This window comes from Triplophysa dalaica, chromosome 15, assembly GCF_015846415.1.
Source record: "Triplophysa dalaica isolate WHDGS20190420 chromosome 15, ASM1584641v1, whole genome shotgun sequence".
NCBI lineage: Eukaryota > Metazoa > Chordata > Actinopteri > Cypriniformes > Nemacheilidae > Triplophysa > Triplophysa dalaica.
This window is the reverse complement of record NC_079556.1, coordinates 20295534-20311579: the sequence shown is the minus strand read 5'-3', so window position 1 is coordinate 20311579 and position 16046 is coordinate 20295534. Positions and strand designations below refer to the sequence as shown.

General features: G+C 38.3%; 2 protein-coding genes and 1 pseudogene across 4 annotated transcripts in view; 1 reads left to right on the top strand and 2 right to left on the bottom strand.

Annotated features, from left to right (window-relative positions):
* Positions 1-1996: 1996 nt before the first annotated feature.
* Positions 1997-3371, bottom strand: LOC130436853 (putative nuclease HARBI1; annotated as a pseudogene).
* LOC130436779 (uncharacterized) lies at positions 3323-5730 on the bottom strand. The gene is made up of 9 exons (XM_056767730.1): positions 5573-5730; positions 4618-4688; positions 4354-4530; positions 4208-4263; positions 4039-4125; positions 3910-3951; positions 3668-3841; positions 3553-3588; positions 3323-3454 (listed from the first exon to the last, which is right to left on the bottom strand). Exons 1-8 carry the CDS (start codon positions 5728-5730, stop codon positions 3553-3555), a joined length of 801 nt encoding a protein of 266 aa, XP_056623708.1. The 3' UTR covers positions 3323-3454.
* A 7119-nt stretch (positions 5731-12849) lies between these two features.
* The window catches only part of LOC130436852 (NACHT, LRR and PYD domains-containing protein 3-like), a 28182-nt gene continuing 24985 nt past the window's right edge, over positions 12850-16046 (top strand). For 2 of the 3 annotated variants that reach the window (XM_056767843.1, XM_056767841.1), the window contains exon 1: positions 12850-13286. In XM_056767843.1, the coding sequence (XP_056623821.1) occupies positions 13074-13286 (213 nt within the window). In that variant the 5' untranslated portion in view covers positions 12850-13073. The remainder of the gene's footprint in view (positions 13287-16046) is intronic. The other variant, XM_056767842.1, reaches the window with a different exon arrangement.

The window sequence follows — 16046 nt, the reverse complement described above, 5'->3', positions numbered from 1 at the left end:
TAAGAAACACACTATGCTTTCATTTATTAATTGTTTATTATTAATTTATACATTTCTTTATTCTTTTTCACTCTTTCAGCCATTCACTCCCCCAGCCATTCATTCTTTACTCCTTTTTGGCCATGGCATTGACTCTTAAACCGTATTCATCAACACAGGTTGACAAAAATGTTTCCATGTCTTTGAGATGTTGAAACACAAACAAAAAGTTATCTCTATCCTCTGGGAAACGACCCTCCAGGACGAAACGATACCAATATGTGCGTTCCCCTATTATTGCATGAAAATTACTTAACAAATTAAATTTAAACTTTTATCTCGGGAAAATATCCTTACCGCTTTATCTATACGACCCGCCATCTTGCCGACAATGTGACGTTTTGATATCTCGCGTTGTTCCGTGTGATTTGGACAATTACAGGTTCCGCCTATTACAAGTTCCGCCCATTACCAGTTACGCCTATGTCTTGCAGTCCGCAATCAGATCCCACTCAAAATTTCGGCTATGCCGGAAAAACATGGTCTGTTAATTCACAAAATGACTGTCATTGGTCAGGAGTGACATAAATATAATTAAAACTAATTTTTTCAGGAAATCACTCCATTCCTCTAGGTTTTGTCTACGCTTGAGGTGGGGGCCTAGCGATGCTTTATAATAGGAGATAAAAAGTGTCATGAATATCGAGGGAGACAAGGCAGGAGAACCCAATTGCAGACACAAGAGGTGCTGGTACGGAGTTAAACAGATATTTATTTTACAAAGACACTACAAAAGGACAAAACAAAACCCACAAGGAGGAAAACAAGACAAGATGAACTAATAACCAAACAAGGACACGGACTAACTAAACTAGAAAACAAATATTTAATACAATCACTAAACTGAACTTACAGAACACGGGGTAACAGGAACTTTGGAGACCAGGGGCCTGTTGCACAAAACTAGGATAAGGGATTAAGCCAGGATATCTTGGTGATCCTGGCTCAATTGATCCGTAATCCGGTTGCACTAAAACTGGATAGGGGGCAGGAGGATATGTTATGGTATAAATTACCATGGAGATTTATTCTGTGGAGCTAGCCTGCTCCAGACCAGGCTAAATTCCAGGATCTATTTAATCTCATCCCTAATGTCAGTCAGCAGTCACCACAAATGGAAACCAATAGTTATTTCACTGCTCACTATACATTGTTATCACATTTAACTAGACCCACTGTCATTATTTAAACGTTTGTGATCATTAATTTCAATCATTTTGGATAAATAATGATTTTTAGATGATGTTGCTATCTTTAGATAATTTACAGTTTCCCATAGACTATAAGGCTATATATAAAATGATAGAATATTACGGCCACAGAGGGAAAAAAAAGACAAGTCATAATATTGTAACCAGTTGTTTTAAAGGAGGACAGTTGTTAAAATGACAGATGTGGGGCATTTCGTGAAATTTTACTTCAGTATGGTTTCATAAAGAAAGACATGCTGATGTGACAGAATATTAAGTATCACATTGTCAAGTATCAAAACTGTAAAAAGAATATGTAGCTTTTCTGCAGAAAGAACCAGCCTCATAAATGTATGACTTTATCCTTTTTCCTCAGTGTGGCCCTAGTACTCTGTCATATAAACAAATACACATTCCAAATGAATATAAAAACACAATGTGTAACATCATGTTCCTTTATTGAATAAGGACAAAGCAAAGCAGGTAAACCATCAGCTCCTTTCGAAACTGAAGTCACAGTGACTCTACAAGATGGAAAGCACAGAATCAAATCATATTATACAAAATGATACATACACATTCAAAGGTCTGTATATAACACACCCTGCATGTCTCCAGACTAAAATAAATTCAGGACAAATCCATACACATCAACTGAACAGACAAATGAATGGATGCAGTAGCCTCCCTGCAGCCTTGTATTACACACAGTATACCGCACAAACATCATAAGAGGCAAAATTCGTAAAAAAACGAACCCAAAAAAACCCAAATTCCTCTGCCACCGCAGGACATATTTAACCAAAATTGAAAGCACACATACTAACTAAAATAATTCAACACTTATTGGTCCCTCAGCAGCCGACCACTGTCGTCATCAGGGAAGATTGCCGGATTGTCCCAGTCCATGGCTGGTGGCACTCTGGGAGTCCTCTCCTTCCTCAGGCAGGCCACATTGTGGAGGACAGCACAAGCCACAGTAATATCACATGCCCTAACAGGGCTGACCCTTAATTTGTGAAGGCAGTGAAAGCGTGCCTTCAGGAGGCCAAAGGTCATTTCAACTCTGGCCCTGGTCCTGGCATGGGCATGGTTGTAGGCCTGCTGTGCTTCCTGGGGGTCTGTGAAAGGTGTCAGGAGAAAAGGCTGGCAGCCATACTCCCAGCAACACACCAGAGAATTCACCTGTCAACACAAAATCTCATCATTACTACCTCATAAACACAGTGATATTCTTGACACAGCCATGATGGTTATAAATAGGGGTTGTGTGTCTTACCTTGTGATAGGCACTGATAGATTTCAGAGGCCCGAAAGATTCTGGAGTCATGGACTGAGCCAGGCCATTTTGCCACAACATTGCGGATCACACAGTCAGCTTTGCAGACCATCTGAAATCATAAGATGAGGAATATTACACCAATCAATGCACATCACTGGCAATGCAGAGTGTCCTTCAATGGACAATATCAAAAAGTTATGTTCACCTGAACATTAATGCTGTGAAAGGATTTCCTATTCACAAAATCGGCCTCATGGGCACCTGAGGGGGCTTTTATCCTTGTGTGTGCAGTCCACTGCACCAATGACATTGGGGAAACCTGTCACACAAAGTAATGAGTATCCTACTATGTGTTAACAGTTGTCCTGTAATTTGTAGATCCTCTTACCTGCAATCCTATAGAACTCCTCTTTGATGTCACAGAGTCTTCTGTGGCCAGGGAAGGAGATGAAGACATCTGCTAATGCTTTGATAGCCAGACACACACTCCTTATTGTGCGGCAAATTGTGGCCTTGTTCAGCGGTTCTGCATCCCCCACTGAGTACAGGAAGGCTCCACTAGCAAAAAAGCGCAAGGCCACAGAAACCATTTGCTCCACACTCAGTGCATGGCTCCGTGCAGTGTGGTGCTTAATCCTGGGACCCAGTAGTCTGCATAGATACCTGATGCCATCTGCAGAAAACCTGTATCTTTCATATAGATGGTCATCAGGGAAGGCCAGTGGGTCCAACCGGTCCCTGAAGACCCTTTCTCGCCTGAAGGCTCTCCTCAGCACAAGTGCTTCTTCATCCACCACATCTCGCAAGAATGGGCATGCCATTGTCAGAGCAGAAAGGAACACACAGTTTTGGGCCTTCATATAGGCTAGTGGCCACACCTGGTGCTGGGGGGGTGGGCAAAAGAGGCCGGTGCCTTATAACGATGACTTGGTTGTACTGATTGCTGGGAAAATAAAAAAAACCTTAGAAAGATGCCACCGTCCTGTGTGCTCACAATAAAAGCTCATATGTCATAGCTCACTTGACTTTACGAGAATATACCTAATTTTTATTTTGAGCTGTGTCATCTTCTTGGAGCTGGGGGAGGAAAGAAAAATAATGATTAATACATTTGTGTTACAGTTAGCATACAGTTTACATTGAAGGCATATCTCACCTCCCTCTCAAGTTTTTTTATTTCAAGGTCCAGTTTCCTAATTGTCCTCTTTTTTATTTCGGACTCCAGTGCAAGATTTTCAATCGGTTTCTTCTTGTACTGAATGTCTATGTCTGCCACTTCTATTTGGCGCCGGAGGTGGTTGCCATACAACTTTCTGATAGCTTGTGAGCTCTGTGAACACAATACAATTAGCGCAGCTGGAATTTGGCAGGATGTGGTGTCCTTTTATTAATACGCACTATGTTGCCAGGCTGGTTTTCCCACTGTATAGCATCTGGGTCCTGTAAAAGAAATCAGATTTTTTTATTTTGATGAGGACTCCTCACCATTGTAGAGTAAATAGTACTTTCACAGTCTTAACATGATACCTCATGCCTTCTGGAATCCAGAGAGATGGTCTCCTCCTCATCATCGTCTCCATCATGTGCTGTTGCTGCTGCACTGGGGCTTTCACCCTATCACATTTAATCAGATTCATATTGAAGCTAGTAGACAAGACATGCCAGGCCTACAGTATGCCTTTGATGGAGTACTCACTGGATCAGCATCGTCTGGTGCTTGTGCTGGTGACAGGAACACAGTGCTGCCAGACACTGCAAGGCAATAGGTAAACCAAAGTCAGACAGTCCAAATTGATTCAATATGAATGTGGTTGTATCCCATGTAGAGATGGAAGGACATACCTTGAATGAAGCGGGTGGCATCTTGGGAGGAACCTATGCTCGTCTCTTTCCCCCCAGAGATCCCCTCTAAGACGGGCCTGCCTTTATTTAGCTCCAAGGCCATGTCCTCTGCTGGGGTAAGGTCAGCCTTTGGTGACCCACCACCCGTGCCTTGTCTGTGGGTATTCTTTTTCACTGCTAAAACAGTACAGACAATGTGTGAGCAGGCACCTTCTGGGTACAATATATGCTTGTGCTTTGTTAAATATTAGTCAGGGACCATACCATTGTGCAGAATGTTCTTGTATTTGATTTTGACCTGCTGCCATGTCCGTTTTGGCCCGTTCATGTTTAATCTACATCGCACGCACACACACACTTTATCACAAGAACATTTAATGGAATGACACTGCAAAAAAATGACTTGGTTATTTTTGTCTTGTTTTCAGTAAAAATATCAAAAAAAAAAATCTTAAATAAAGATGTATTTTCTTGATTTGCTAAATGACCTAGCAAAATAAGTAGACAAAAAGTATAAACTTTAAGTAAATGTGTGCTTAAAACAAACAAAAAAATAAAAAATCTTTCAATATAATACGAAAAATTCTCTTGAAATAAGTTTACTTTTTCCATAAACACTTAATTTTAGAAAAGTTCTCTTGTTTCACTGGCAGATTTTTTTGCTTATTTTCCTAGGTAATTTTGCTCAAGAAAATATTTAAGATTTTTTTTAACCGAAAACAAGACAAAAATACTAAGTAAGAAAGACATTTTTGCAGTGCAGTGAGCAACCGACCTTGGGTCCTTTGAAAGGCGCTATATAAATTAAAGTGATTATTATTATAGCTCATCTATTTATTCAAGTAAATTTTATTTATATAGCACTTTTCACAATTGTTTCATTCTGTCAAAGCAGCTTTACATGAATAAAAGCAGGAGAAACACACAAAAAAACGGTGGACAACATAAGAAGCAGAGTACAACGGCTAAGATTAAACCGTACTGAGCGCAGTAACGTTAAATAATAATGTAAGGCTTTAATAATAATTTATCATAGCTTTATACAGTGTGATGGAGTTACTTTACACAATTTCACTCATATCTGCAGTGCATTTCAATTAAAAATTTAACCGTTTCATAATTACAGTACAACTGCGTTTTTGGAGATGTGAATGAAATATTTGAATTGTAATTGTGATGTTTCAGCGGAGCGGTGAGTGTGTAATTGTGCACTACTTACGCATTCAGGCGGTCTGCAATACTTTGCCACGCTTTTTCTCTTTGCTTTATCACTGTGGCGGTGTTGCCTTTCTTCTTAATTATATCCTTTACCTCCTCGTATGCCTCCATGAGGATTTGTGCTTCCGACGGGGAAAAGTACGCGGCTCTAGTTGCCATGGTAAATCAGTTAATCTGTGGCGGGGTCTATTTGAGTGAGCCGTGAGCGCGCACCTATCCAGGATTGGTTTCACCTGGCTTAATGAATCCGTGTCTGCTCATCCTGGCTTGGTCTTTGTGCAACCAATTAAGCCTGGACGCACATATTTTGGCTTCATTGAACTCAGCTGAGTCATTTATCCCGGATGTCTTAATTCTACTTTTGTGCAACAGGCCTCAGGCAACTACAGACAGCAACAGCATACAACAACATTCACAGAGGGTGCTATCACCGGCGGCGCCAGGGGGGGTCTTGGGGGGTCTCAAGACCCGCCCAAAAAACGCCTTGACCCCCCATTTGACCCCCACCCCCTTCCTGATTAAAAAATATTTAATATATATTAATATATATATATATATATATACGGGATAAAGATTTAACAATGGTCCTCTTCAAACTACGCAGAATAATAATAATTCATAATTCATTCGACAAAAATATAAACATAAGAATCACAGCGACGCCCCATGAATGTTCCTGCCGCTGCGCCTTGCGTTATTGCGTTCAAGGCGCTGCCGCGAGCCCGCAAGTGCTGCAACGCACTTTATATCTTGAAGCTAAAAATGGATCGCTTTGGCATACCTAAAAACAAATTGAGAGCAGACGGAAATAGGAGTGAAAATATACCCGTTGCATTGGAGGGCGAGCCCTGCTTGATCCTAGAATTAGAAATAGAGGACACCGAGGAATTAGAGGATGAGGAGGTGGGACCAGAGCAACTCGCATATGGAAGCATATGTGTTACAAAATTCAATTTGCAATGTAATATGCAAAATGGCAATGCAGTATGTAAATTTACAAGGCAATTGTGTATCTAATTATACATTTCAAATAACATGTGCAACATTAAGCGCAAAATGAAAATAAAAAATAAATTATATCAATTACATTTGGGAGTTCCTACACGGGTTTTATGATGACAAATGTAATTGATATAATTGAATTTTTATTTTCATTTTGCACTTAATGTTGCACATAAGTTATTTGAAATGGAATGGATTTAACGGGGGATTTAAGCCATGGCCCAGCCGAGAAACCAAGACAACCTAAATTAAAATCATAACCATGTCATTCTGTTGGATCGCAGGGGCAGCTACCATACAGGGGTTTTAGTTACTCGTGGTTCAAACAGTACCAGTGGCTTGAATATTCTGTCAAAAGATGCGGCTTTTTGTTTTGCCTGTCTTCATTTTTTTAAGTGTGCATGGATCTTGTTTTATTTGTTAAGTAGCAGTAATATAGAGTTATTAGCCGTGTCCACTGTATTTTTTTTGGTTTTCATGAGACCCTCCTTGAAATGACCAGGACCCCCCATTGCCCCCCCAATCAAAATTGTCTGGAGCCGCCACTGGGTGCTATACACAGTACAAGTACAATGAACGAGCACAGGACAATGAACACGAGGGTGTTTTAAAAGGGAGACAGACAAAGGATAATTACCCAGGACCAGGTGTAGGGGATGAAACACTGATGGAAAAGTTAACAAGGAAAGGAGATGGCGGGAAACACTGAAGAGACACGAGAAAGAGCATGACAAGTCAATATTTAACCGAGCCATAACTTTCTCACACAAAACCCTAAGGCTATGCCATGACTCCGCTCCAAGAACAAGAATAAACATGACATGATAGCGGAATCATTTCAAGAAAGTGTACTCTAAAACTACCTTCTTATGCTGCTTTTGAATCTGTGGTGTTATTTGTTAATAGACCAACACCTACTATAATAACTACATTTTTTAATTGAACTTTCAGCTTTTCTAAATGTATCGTGTTCCATTTCTCCAAATGTAATTAAGGCAGGTCATTTTAACATCCATGTTGATAAAGCAACTGCCACTGATACAGAAGACTTTTTATCATGCTTGGACAGCTTTGAACTGAAGCAGGCTACAGATCAAAACCAAACAGACATAGAGATACAAATCACATAAAAAACGACATCAATGGATTTATATGTGTTGTAGCCTACGGTGGTTAGAAATCATGCTTGAGGTCACATAGTAAAACACAAACTTTTTTGTAATTTTCCATGTTAATAACCTTCCAAGTTCGTTATCTTATTTACACTAAATCCAGAAATGCATGCCCGGCTATGTAGCTGGCCCGGAAAAGCAAAAGCGAGCGATAATAATTCAAATTCGGTGTCCTCGTAAACTACATTTACATACAAGAATATTGGAATAGTCTCGAAAATAATATGAAAAACCTGCCATTTCCTATAGCCTATAGTAATTATGTTCAAGACTGCAGAACCCCTTGCGCATCAGTGTGCCTGTTTTTAAGTAACAGTTATTTTCCTCCTATATTTTTTCCTGTAAAGCGGCATTGAAAGACTTGGAACATTGCAAAAAAGCACTCTAAAGGTTTGGGTTATAACATCATGAATAATTCAAATAAAACGAATGTGTGTCGCCATGTTGACACTGGCTGTCGTTACAGTTTGTAATCCTTCTTATGACTATTAATGCGGTGATGCGCGCCTTCTTTTATTGTAAATATTCATTATTACACATACACCTAGCGGTTACAACAGCCCAGCTCACCAACTTCCATTAGAGGTGGAGCCCTAAACAACGGAGACAAGGAAGAACGTCTATCTTTATACGCTCATGCCATCTAGTGGTTATTTGTGGGTAACGATTAGACATGTAATACACAAATGAAACATTAACATTAAAAACATGAACACAAAGGACAGAACCAGGGCTGTTAGAATCAGCAATATCAGACAACACAGGAAACACAATTAATACGAAATGAACATTTAAATGTCATGCTAAGTATGCTTGAACCCACGCAAGCACGCACACATGAGGAATTTTGATTACAGTCATAGTCAATATAGTTTTTTAAGTTTTCTTTGTTTTCTTCCAATTTTTTTATTTAGGAGGTTACTGTTGTATATTTATTACTTTATCGTTTAAAGTATAGTGTGTTTGTTTACATGTGATACTGAATTTGATAACGCATGTTTATACTTACATTTTTGTGTTAGTTTGATTGATATATGATTGTCAGTTAACAGTTATATTCTTCTTTTGCTGTTGGTTGTGATGATACTATATCAGTTTCTTAATTGATTGCACAAAGATGCATTTATTTGTAAATATTTTCAGTTATTATGTCGAATGTTTATTTTTGTTGTCTCTGTTGTGTCATGTTTGTCATTTATGACTTCTGAATAAACCCTTAGTGAGTGAAAAGAGCTTGTACGTGTGTTACTGAGGAAGGTAAAGGTTCAGAAACCACAATAAAAATGCATCATATACAAATAAAATAGTATGATGCACATAGAATATATATATATGTTTTTAGGTATTTGCAATTAAACTATGTTCTGTTGATCTCTTTCAGGCGAATTCACCACGTGATCCAAAGATACTAGTAGTTTAATGAAAAACTGCATAAAGAGAAAAACAGTCTTTGTTTGCCAGAGACCTATGAATAGTATTCCAACCTGAAAAAACATTACAAAGTGGTGGTAAAAATTGTCATTCATATTTTGTCATGATTCCACCTCACCGTGTCAGGTATTTCTTGGTCTAGAGGTGGAATCATACAGGATCCTTTGTTTCATGTGGGAGAGAGACGATGTTGGCACCTATTTGGCAATTCTCTCTCTTTGGTCTGCGTCATCGTTCCTGCCCTCCTGTTTCCTAGTTTGTGTTAATTAGTTTATCCCCTGCACCTGTTCCCTCTTGATTTGGTTTCCTTTAAACATTCTCGTGTTCATTGTCCTGTACACGTTCATTGTGTTTACCTCGTTGCTTGTATGATGTACATTGTGAATCTCGTGTATGCATTTTGTCCCAGTCCTGTAATTTTGCTTGTTATATCGTCCATGTCAAGTTTTGGTTAGTGTTAGATTTGGTCAAGTGTTGTTCTCTTAGTTTAGTCAGTCCGTGTCTTTTCTGTTAAAGGTATCCTGTCTTGTTTTCCCCCGTGGGTTTTGTCTTGTCATTTTGATAGTGTTCATTGTTATAAATAAATTTCTTTCTGTTTAACCCCTCCACCATCTGTCTCTGCCTGCACTTGGGTTCTCCTGCCATGTCTTCCCGTGTAAACCATGACATATGTGCTTTGATGCGCACAAAAAAGAGCAATACTATGAGTGTGTTCTGTCGTTTTCTCTGAAAACACAACTCGTTACCTTGCCATTCAGTCAGAACCTTTAACCAAGAGGCCTTACAATCAGTTAATGGAATTGGAATTGAGAATATGGAAAAAGGTTAGGGTAAAGCCTTTTAGAAATGTGAGACTCAAACATGTAAATGTGTATAATTATGAGTTAATGAATTGGTGATGAGTATTTTATAAAGAATGGAAAACCTTAAAGGTAATGCCATTACTCATAACAAATAAACAAAAGTAAATAAAAGTTGTAATGTCTGTTACCAAGGCCGATGTTGGCTATGTGGAATTAATAAAAAGTTTATGTGAATATTCTATTCCAGAAATTAAATAAATTTGGATTTATTATTGCACTTTTTATAATTTAGCATTGTTGCAAAGCATTTGTACTGTGAATACAAATTAGACCAGACAGTAAAGTCAAAATAAAAGGTGTAGAAATATAGGAAAAACATGACCATTACCTATAGCCAAGACTGTTATTATGTCTAGCTGTAGCTATGTACTGTGTATACGCACACCTCTTGTTTAAATACTAGCAATGCTTTTAGGCGTATTTCAACGCAAAAAACGTGTCAAAAGTGTAAGCGTGGAAAAAACGGAGGTCAGAAGAATAGAGATCACAATCATTTGACGTAATATGAAGTTGCCGTCTAACAACATGAATTACGCTTAAATAAAATAAATACAATACAAAATAATACAATGCTGCAAAACTTGTTTTCTTTCGCTTGCAGCTTGATTTACACCTTTACAAAACTCTTTTGAAAATGCAAATTTATTTTATGCTTGGAATGCCACGTACGCTTTTACAAATGTTATCCTGCGAATGCAAATCTTTTAGGCAGGATTTTACCTTCATATAACCGTTACCGGAGTACCCGTACCCTTCTGAGGTAAGTAGTGATGTGCATGGGCGTAAATCTCATTTAACAGTGGGGGGGGGACAAGACACGTAACATTTCTCAAGAGCAATTTTTGAAGGGGACACAAATAATACAGTCAAAATTTAATAAAAACTACGACACAAAGCGACAATATGCATTAGGTTCATAGGCTTATCATGCAGACTTGCAGTCATATTATAACTGAACTGAACTGTCAAAAGTGAACAAAAAAGCTTTTCCCCATTTATATATTTTTTGTCTCTGTTGTGAAGACAGGAAACAAATATAAAAACACATTACCCATGATACTACATGTTAACAATGAGCCACTTTTTAAACACTTGTTATTCTGATTTATACTGCAACATCGTCTGACAAAGTTACTCGTTGATGAATCGCCCGAGTTTCAGTAAAGTGAATGTTTAGTTTATCCGCCGCGCACATAGGCTACTGCACAAAATAGATGCTGAGAAAGCGATCCTCTCCATCTGAATGAAAGCTGTGCACCTTTTGTGGACGCTAGATTCAGTCCCACCGTCACAAAATTGTAACCGGACTGTTCGCGGCTGTGTGTGACACGGGACATGAATGTCAGGATCGGTGGCTAATTGTGGTCGTTAATGTTCACATCATGCCAGTTCGCCAAAATAAAACAATGCATGAGAAACGGCTTCTGCGTGTTAGTGACAGTGTGTGACGTCCTATGCAACAAGCTAACTTTAACTAGCTAACGTTTACTAGCTAAGTAACGTTTTAATCGCTAACATAGCAGATTGATGGAAAATACATCGGTAATCAGCATTTTTTGCAACAACTTATTCATAAATGAATCACTATCAACTACACTAAAGCGAATCACTTCATTTAAAGGAATAAAATAGCCTTCTTATTGGAGTTCAACAACCGCTGATGAACTGAGCCGCTTACCTGACTTGAATGTGTTGCGCAATGGGCAGGTGAAATAAACAGGCCAAACCACTGTGAGAGGCAGGGGAGGGGGAATTTAACAGTTTCTAAACTTAAAACGCATTTTGTGAGTTTGTATTTTCTCCTTATTACACAATTAGTTTAGGTAAACATAAATATATTTATGACAATAGAGAATGCGAGTTTAATTTATTTGAGGGGGGGGACAACCCTCGCATGTAGGGGGACGTGTCCCATCCGCCCCACCCCGGGATTTACGCCCACGGTAATATGTCGTTCGCTAAGAGCCGATTCTTTGTAGCGAACGAGAAGAGCCGACTCTCATCGGGCAGAGCCTAATCTTTAGCCACAGGTAGGGGCGGGAATTTATTTGGATGGGCACCCCATGCGGCCCAACACATGGGAGGACAGATTAGTATGTGAAGGAAGGAAGGGGGAACACGCTCCGATGACACCGAGTGTAGTGGTACAGGCCAGGTACACAGAGCGACAGAGAGGCGGGATTTAAGTGTAAGCGTGTTGTAAGAAATGAGCGAAAAACGATAAGAAGATATCACCCCATCTGAGGCATCTTATTCTATGCCAACCTTAACTAACGAAGTTTCTAAAAAGGGATAGTTCACTCAAAAATGAAAATTCGGTTATAGTTTCTCAAAATAAATTTTGAAAAAGAAATATATTTGTAAGAATGGCAGTCAATGATGTCACAGAAATGAAAATTGCTAACATTATTACAAATATCTATCTAATTTATACAGGTATGAAATGACATGAGGGTGAGCAAATGATGACAACATTTTGATTTTTGGTTGAACTTTTACTTAAATGTTAAGACGTTTGCATTTATCTTATTTGTTAGCTGTGGTTCTTTTGTTCAATTGTTCCATTAAAGTTTTATCAACAATGTTAAATATTATGAATTGTGTAATTTTTGTAACAAAAAATGCCTAAAAAGAAGTATTTTTATGAAAAACATTATACAAAATGCTTAATTCTGAAAGCGTTCGCAATTGATAATTGGGCTAAAATATAAGGTGATTCTAAGTAAAGAGCCAATTGGGAGCCGTAAGAGCCGACTCTTCCATCACTAGAGGTAATCAAATACAGGAAGAAGGAAATCATCATACAAAATCGAAAGTAAAAACAACCATGACAATTCGCTATTTTATAGCCTTAAACTGACACAAACTATCGATATACATGTATGATGGTCTATCGCGATTTGAACGGGCATGATTATTATACCATGAACAATTGCACATCTACGGTTTTACATAAAAGATGAAAAAATCACCTGTGCAACTTTTGTCCTCTGGAGAGGTCACAATCTGAATTTGCGCTCCCTGTACACTGAAAATGGCAGAGACAGACCCTGTTACATCTGTTCTCCATCCCCCGCCGAAAAAGAAGTTAAAGTCTGTAGTATCGGAATACTTTGAACATAGGAAAGATGAACAGGGGATTCTCGAGGATGGATATCATATTTCCAAAAAATGTAGCGACAACGTGGCTACAAACGGAGGAAATACATCCGACATGTTTCCTCATGTTCGCGAGCACAAGGTAAAGGTATGTTACGATTTATAACTTAAGTGTATCATTTCCATTACACAGTGGACATACTGAGCAGTGAACATTGAATGTACAGTATAACGCGGATGTCGAATATGGCCAATTGACACACAATGTCTGTTTAGGAAAGGATTACCACTGCACCTTCTGTTGTAGGCCTACAGTATCACAAGAATTAACCCTAAAATTAAGTCTTAGGTATGTATGTAGTTTTTAGAATGGTACAATAATTTACAACAAGGTGCAGTTAACTACGTCAATGCCGTTTCCATGGTAACTTATTGGCGCCATTTCGTGTTTGAACGTGCCTGTCACAGTCTGGCCAGCAACTGCCAAAGACCCGCAGCACCATTTATTTAATATATTTATTAAGATAACGCAATACATGGGCTGCAAACATAGGCGCCGTTTCCTTTTTTCGCCAGTGGGTGCTCTGAGGCCCCAACCACATGCACATGCATGTCACCAAAGATTCTTTTTTTCATAAGCAAATTTTAATTAAAATATTTTTCAAACTCACAACGAAAAATTCATAATGTCTGTGACTTACAGCGGAGCATATGGACAAGAAAGTATAAAACATTTTAACAACTTTTGTACATTTTGTATTGTAGGCTTTTATTTTTTTATTCAGTGTACCATTAGCAAATGATAACATTAACAACAAACATAGTTTAAAATCCAACAAATTTGTTTATGTTCCAAAATATCAGTTACAGGAGTAAAAGAGAAAAAACATTCTGGAAACATTCCTGATCCTGAACATACTAGCATCTTTAACAGAGGCCTCATAAAATATTAGAAAAAGGGCCTATGCTTTGAATAAACATAACTTTGAAATAGTTCTAAAATAGAACGGAAATAGATCTTCCTAAAGCGGAGCCTGGACCCATAAGCAAATCGTAAAAGACATTTTTTGTTTCTATGAAATTGAGATTTTATACACATAAGCTTATAATTAAGATAGCCACTCATTTTAAATTCAATAAATAACAACTTTAAACATTTAAACGTTCTTAGCCTATTCATCAGTTTAGTCCAACGAAGAGCGTTAATTCATACTGCCACAAATATTCAGTCAGAACCGGAGCTTAATAACAAGAAAATAACAAAATATCTACAGCTTCCTTAAGAAATATATTATGCACATTGCACAATGTTGTAACCTACAATACGAATTTTTAATTCAGCTCTGTTTTAGCAAATGATTACATTTAAATATGCTTAAACTTAATTATTTCCAGTGCTTTCGACCAGCTAGAAAAGCTTTTACGAACTTTTACATATATTTTGCTTTACAGCAGAGTTCACAAAATATCTTGTTTTTGGAAGGATTGTATCCTATTCGGAGATATGTTTTTTTCCAGTTTTCTTGATATGTTCAAGAGTTCTGCCTCTCCCTTCCGCCTTTATTTCTGCTGCTGCTGCTGTCATTACTTGATGATGCCGAAGTTTTTCTTTAAATTACGAACCTGTCCATTTGTACGCGAAATATAAAGATGAGTTGACCATACCGCAACGATAATGAACGATGAACCACGCCTAATGCTGTTTGTAAGACCTCCGAATTACGACTCGCAAGATCGATCAATCAGAGAGGCACCCGAATTTTAAAAGCTTGTTTGATTGGTTAAAATTGATTGACAAACATAGTCCAATTTCCGTTGGTGCTGCAACTAACGATTTTTTGATAATCAATTAGTTGGACGATTATTATTTCGATTCACCGACTAATCGGACAAACTTTAATGTCATCTTCTGAGACCTACGCCACTTCCCACGCAAAAAATGGGATTTATAAAAACAAACTTGGCGGAAAAATTTGAGCACCTGCACGCAAACTCTGACCCATGCGTACGGACATCTTGGAGACAGAGCAGTTTGGCGACACCGACGATGAGTTAGTGAACTCAAGTTAGACTCCAAGTAAGTGTGATAATAACGATTATAGCATTAACGCCTTACACACAGAGTTTAAAGATCCACATTATCACGAAGATTAAATCTGCAAAATGTTTGCGCTTATAGTGAGTATAATTGTTTCATACATCTTCAAGGAAATCCAACTTGATTGAATAAAAATTCAATCTAAATATTTTTATCAGGGCTGTTTCACCATCACACACAGGAGGAGATGATCCGACTGCATGGATTACAGGAAATACGATAACTGCAGAACACAGTGTAAATAAATAACTAAATACATTTTCCTTCAATGGTGCATGATCATCGAACGTCAACGTCTGAAAATACACCCATTAAGCTCTCGCACAATCGTTTCTCTTTATGTCCTCTTTATCAGTCCTAATTATGTTCATAACAAAACCTGTATGAAGAAACATTCGTCTTTTACAATTATGTCTTCAAATCTGATCTCAGATGAAGGACACCGCTATGATGTAATTTTAATGCGGACTATGCGGTGTTAAAGATCAAACAATGCTGTTAAAACTTAAATTCTGCATTGACCTTCTTTGGCTTTAATATAATTATAATAATAACAATTATTAATTTTAAGTGAATCTCATGTGTGGCCGTTTGTGATTTTGTTACGGAGATAAAGAATGGGACCCGGTGTTGTCAGCGTGCGCAGCATTGACTAGGCACGCTCGGAGGTAAGGCGCACTGTCATGGTAACAGAGTCTAGTTCTTTTCCAAGATAATAGGTGCCCTGCGTGGGGGAGAGCTTGCTCTTGTCCCAGTTGACCCGTAGGCCCAATCGGTCGAGTTGGGTCAGTGTACGTTTTATTCATTTGA

What these genes read in the sequence shown, in the direction of transcription:
- LOC130436779 (XM_056767730.1), bottom strand. Translation starts at nt 5,730, where the DNA reads ATGGCAACTAGAGCCGCGTACTTTTCCCCGTCGGAAGCACAAATCCTC. An exon ending in CACCAGACGATGCTGATCCA is followed by an intron (nt 4,126 to 4,207) that starts GTGAGTACTCCA and finishes TAAATGTGATAG; the next exon opens with GGTGAAAGCCCCAGTGCAGC. An exon ending in AAAACCAGCCTGGCAACATA is followed by an intron (nt 3,842 to 3,909) that starts GTGCGTATTAAT and finishes TTGTGTTCACAG; the next exon opens with AGCTCACAAGCTATCAGAAA.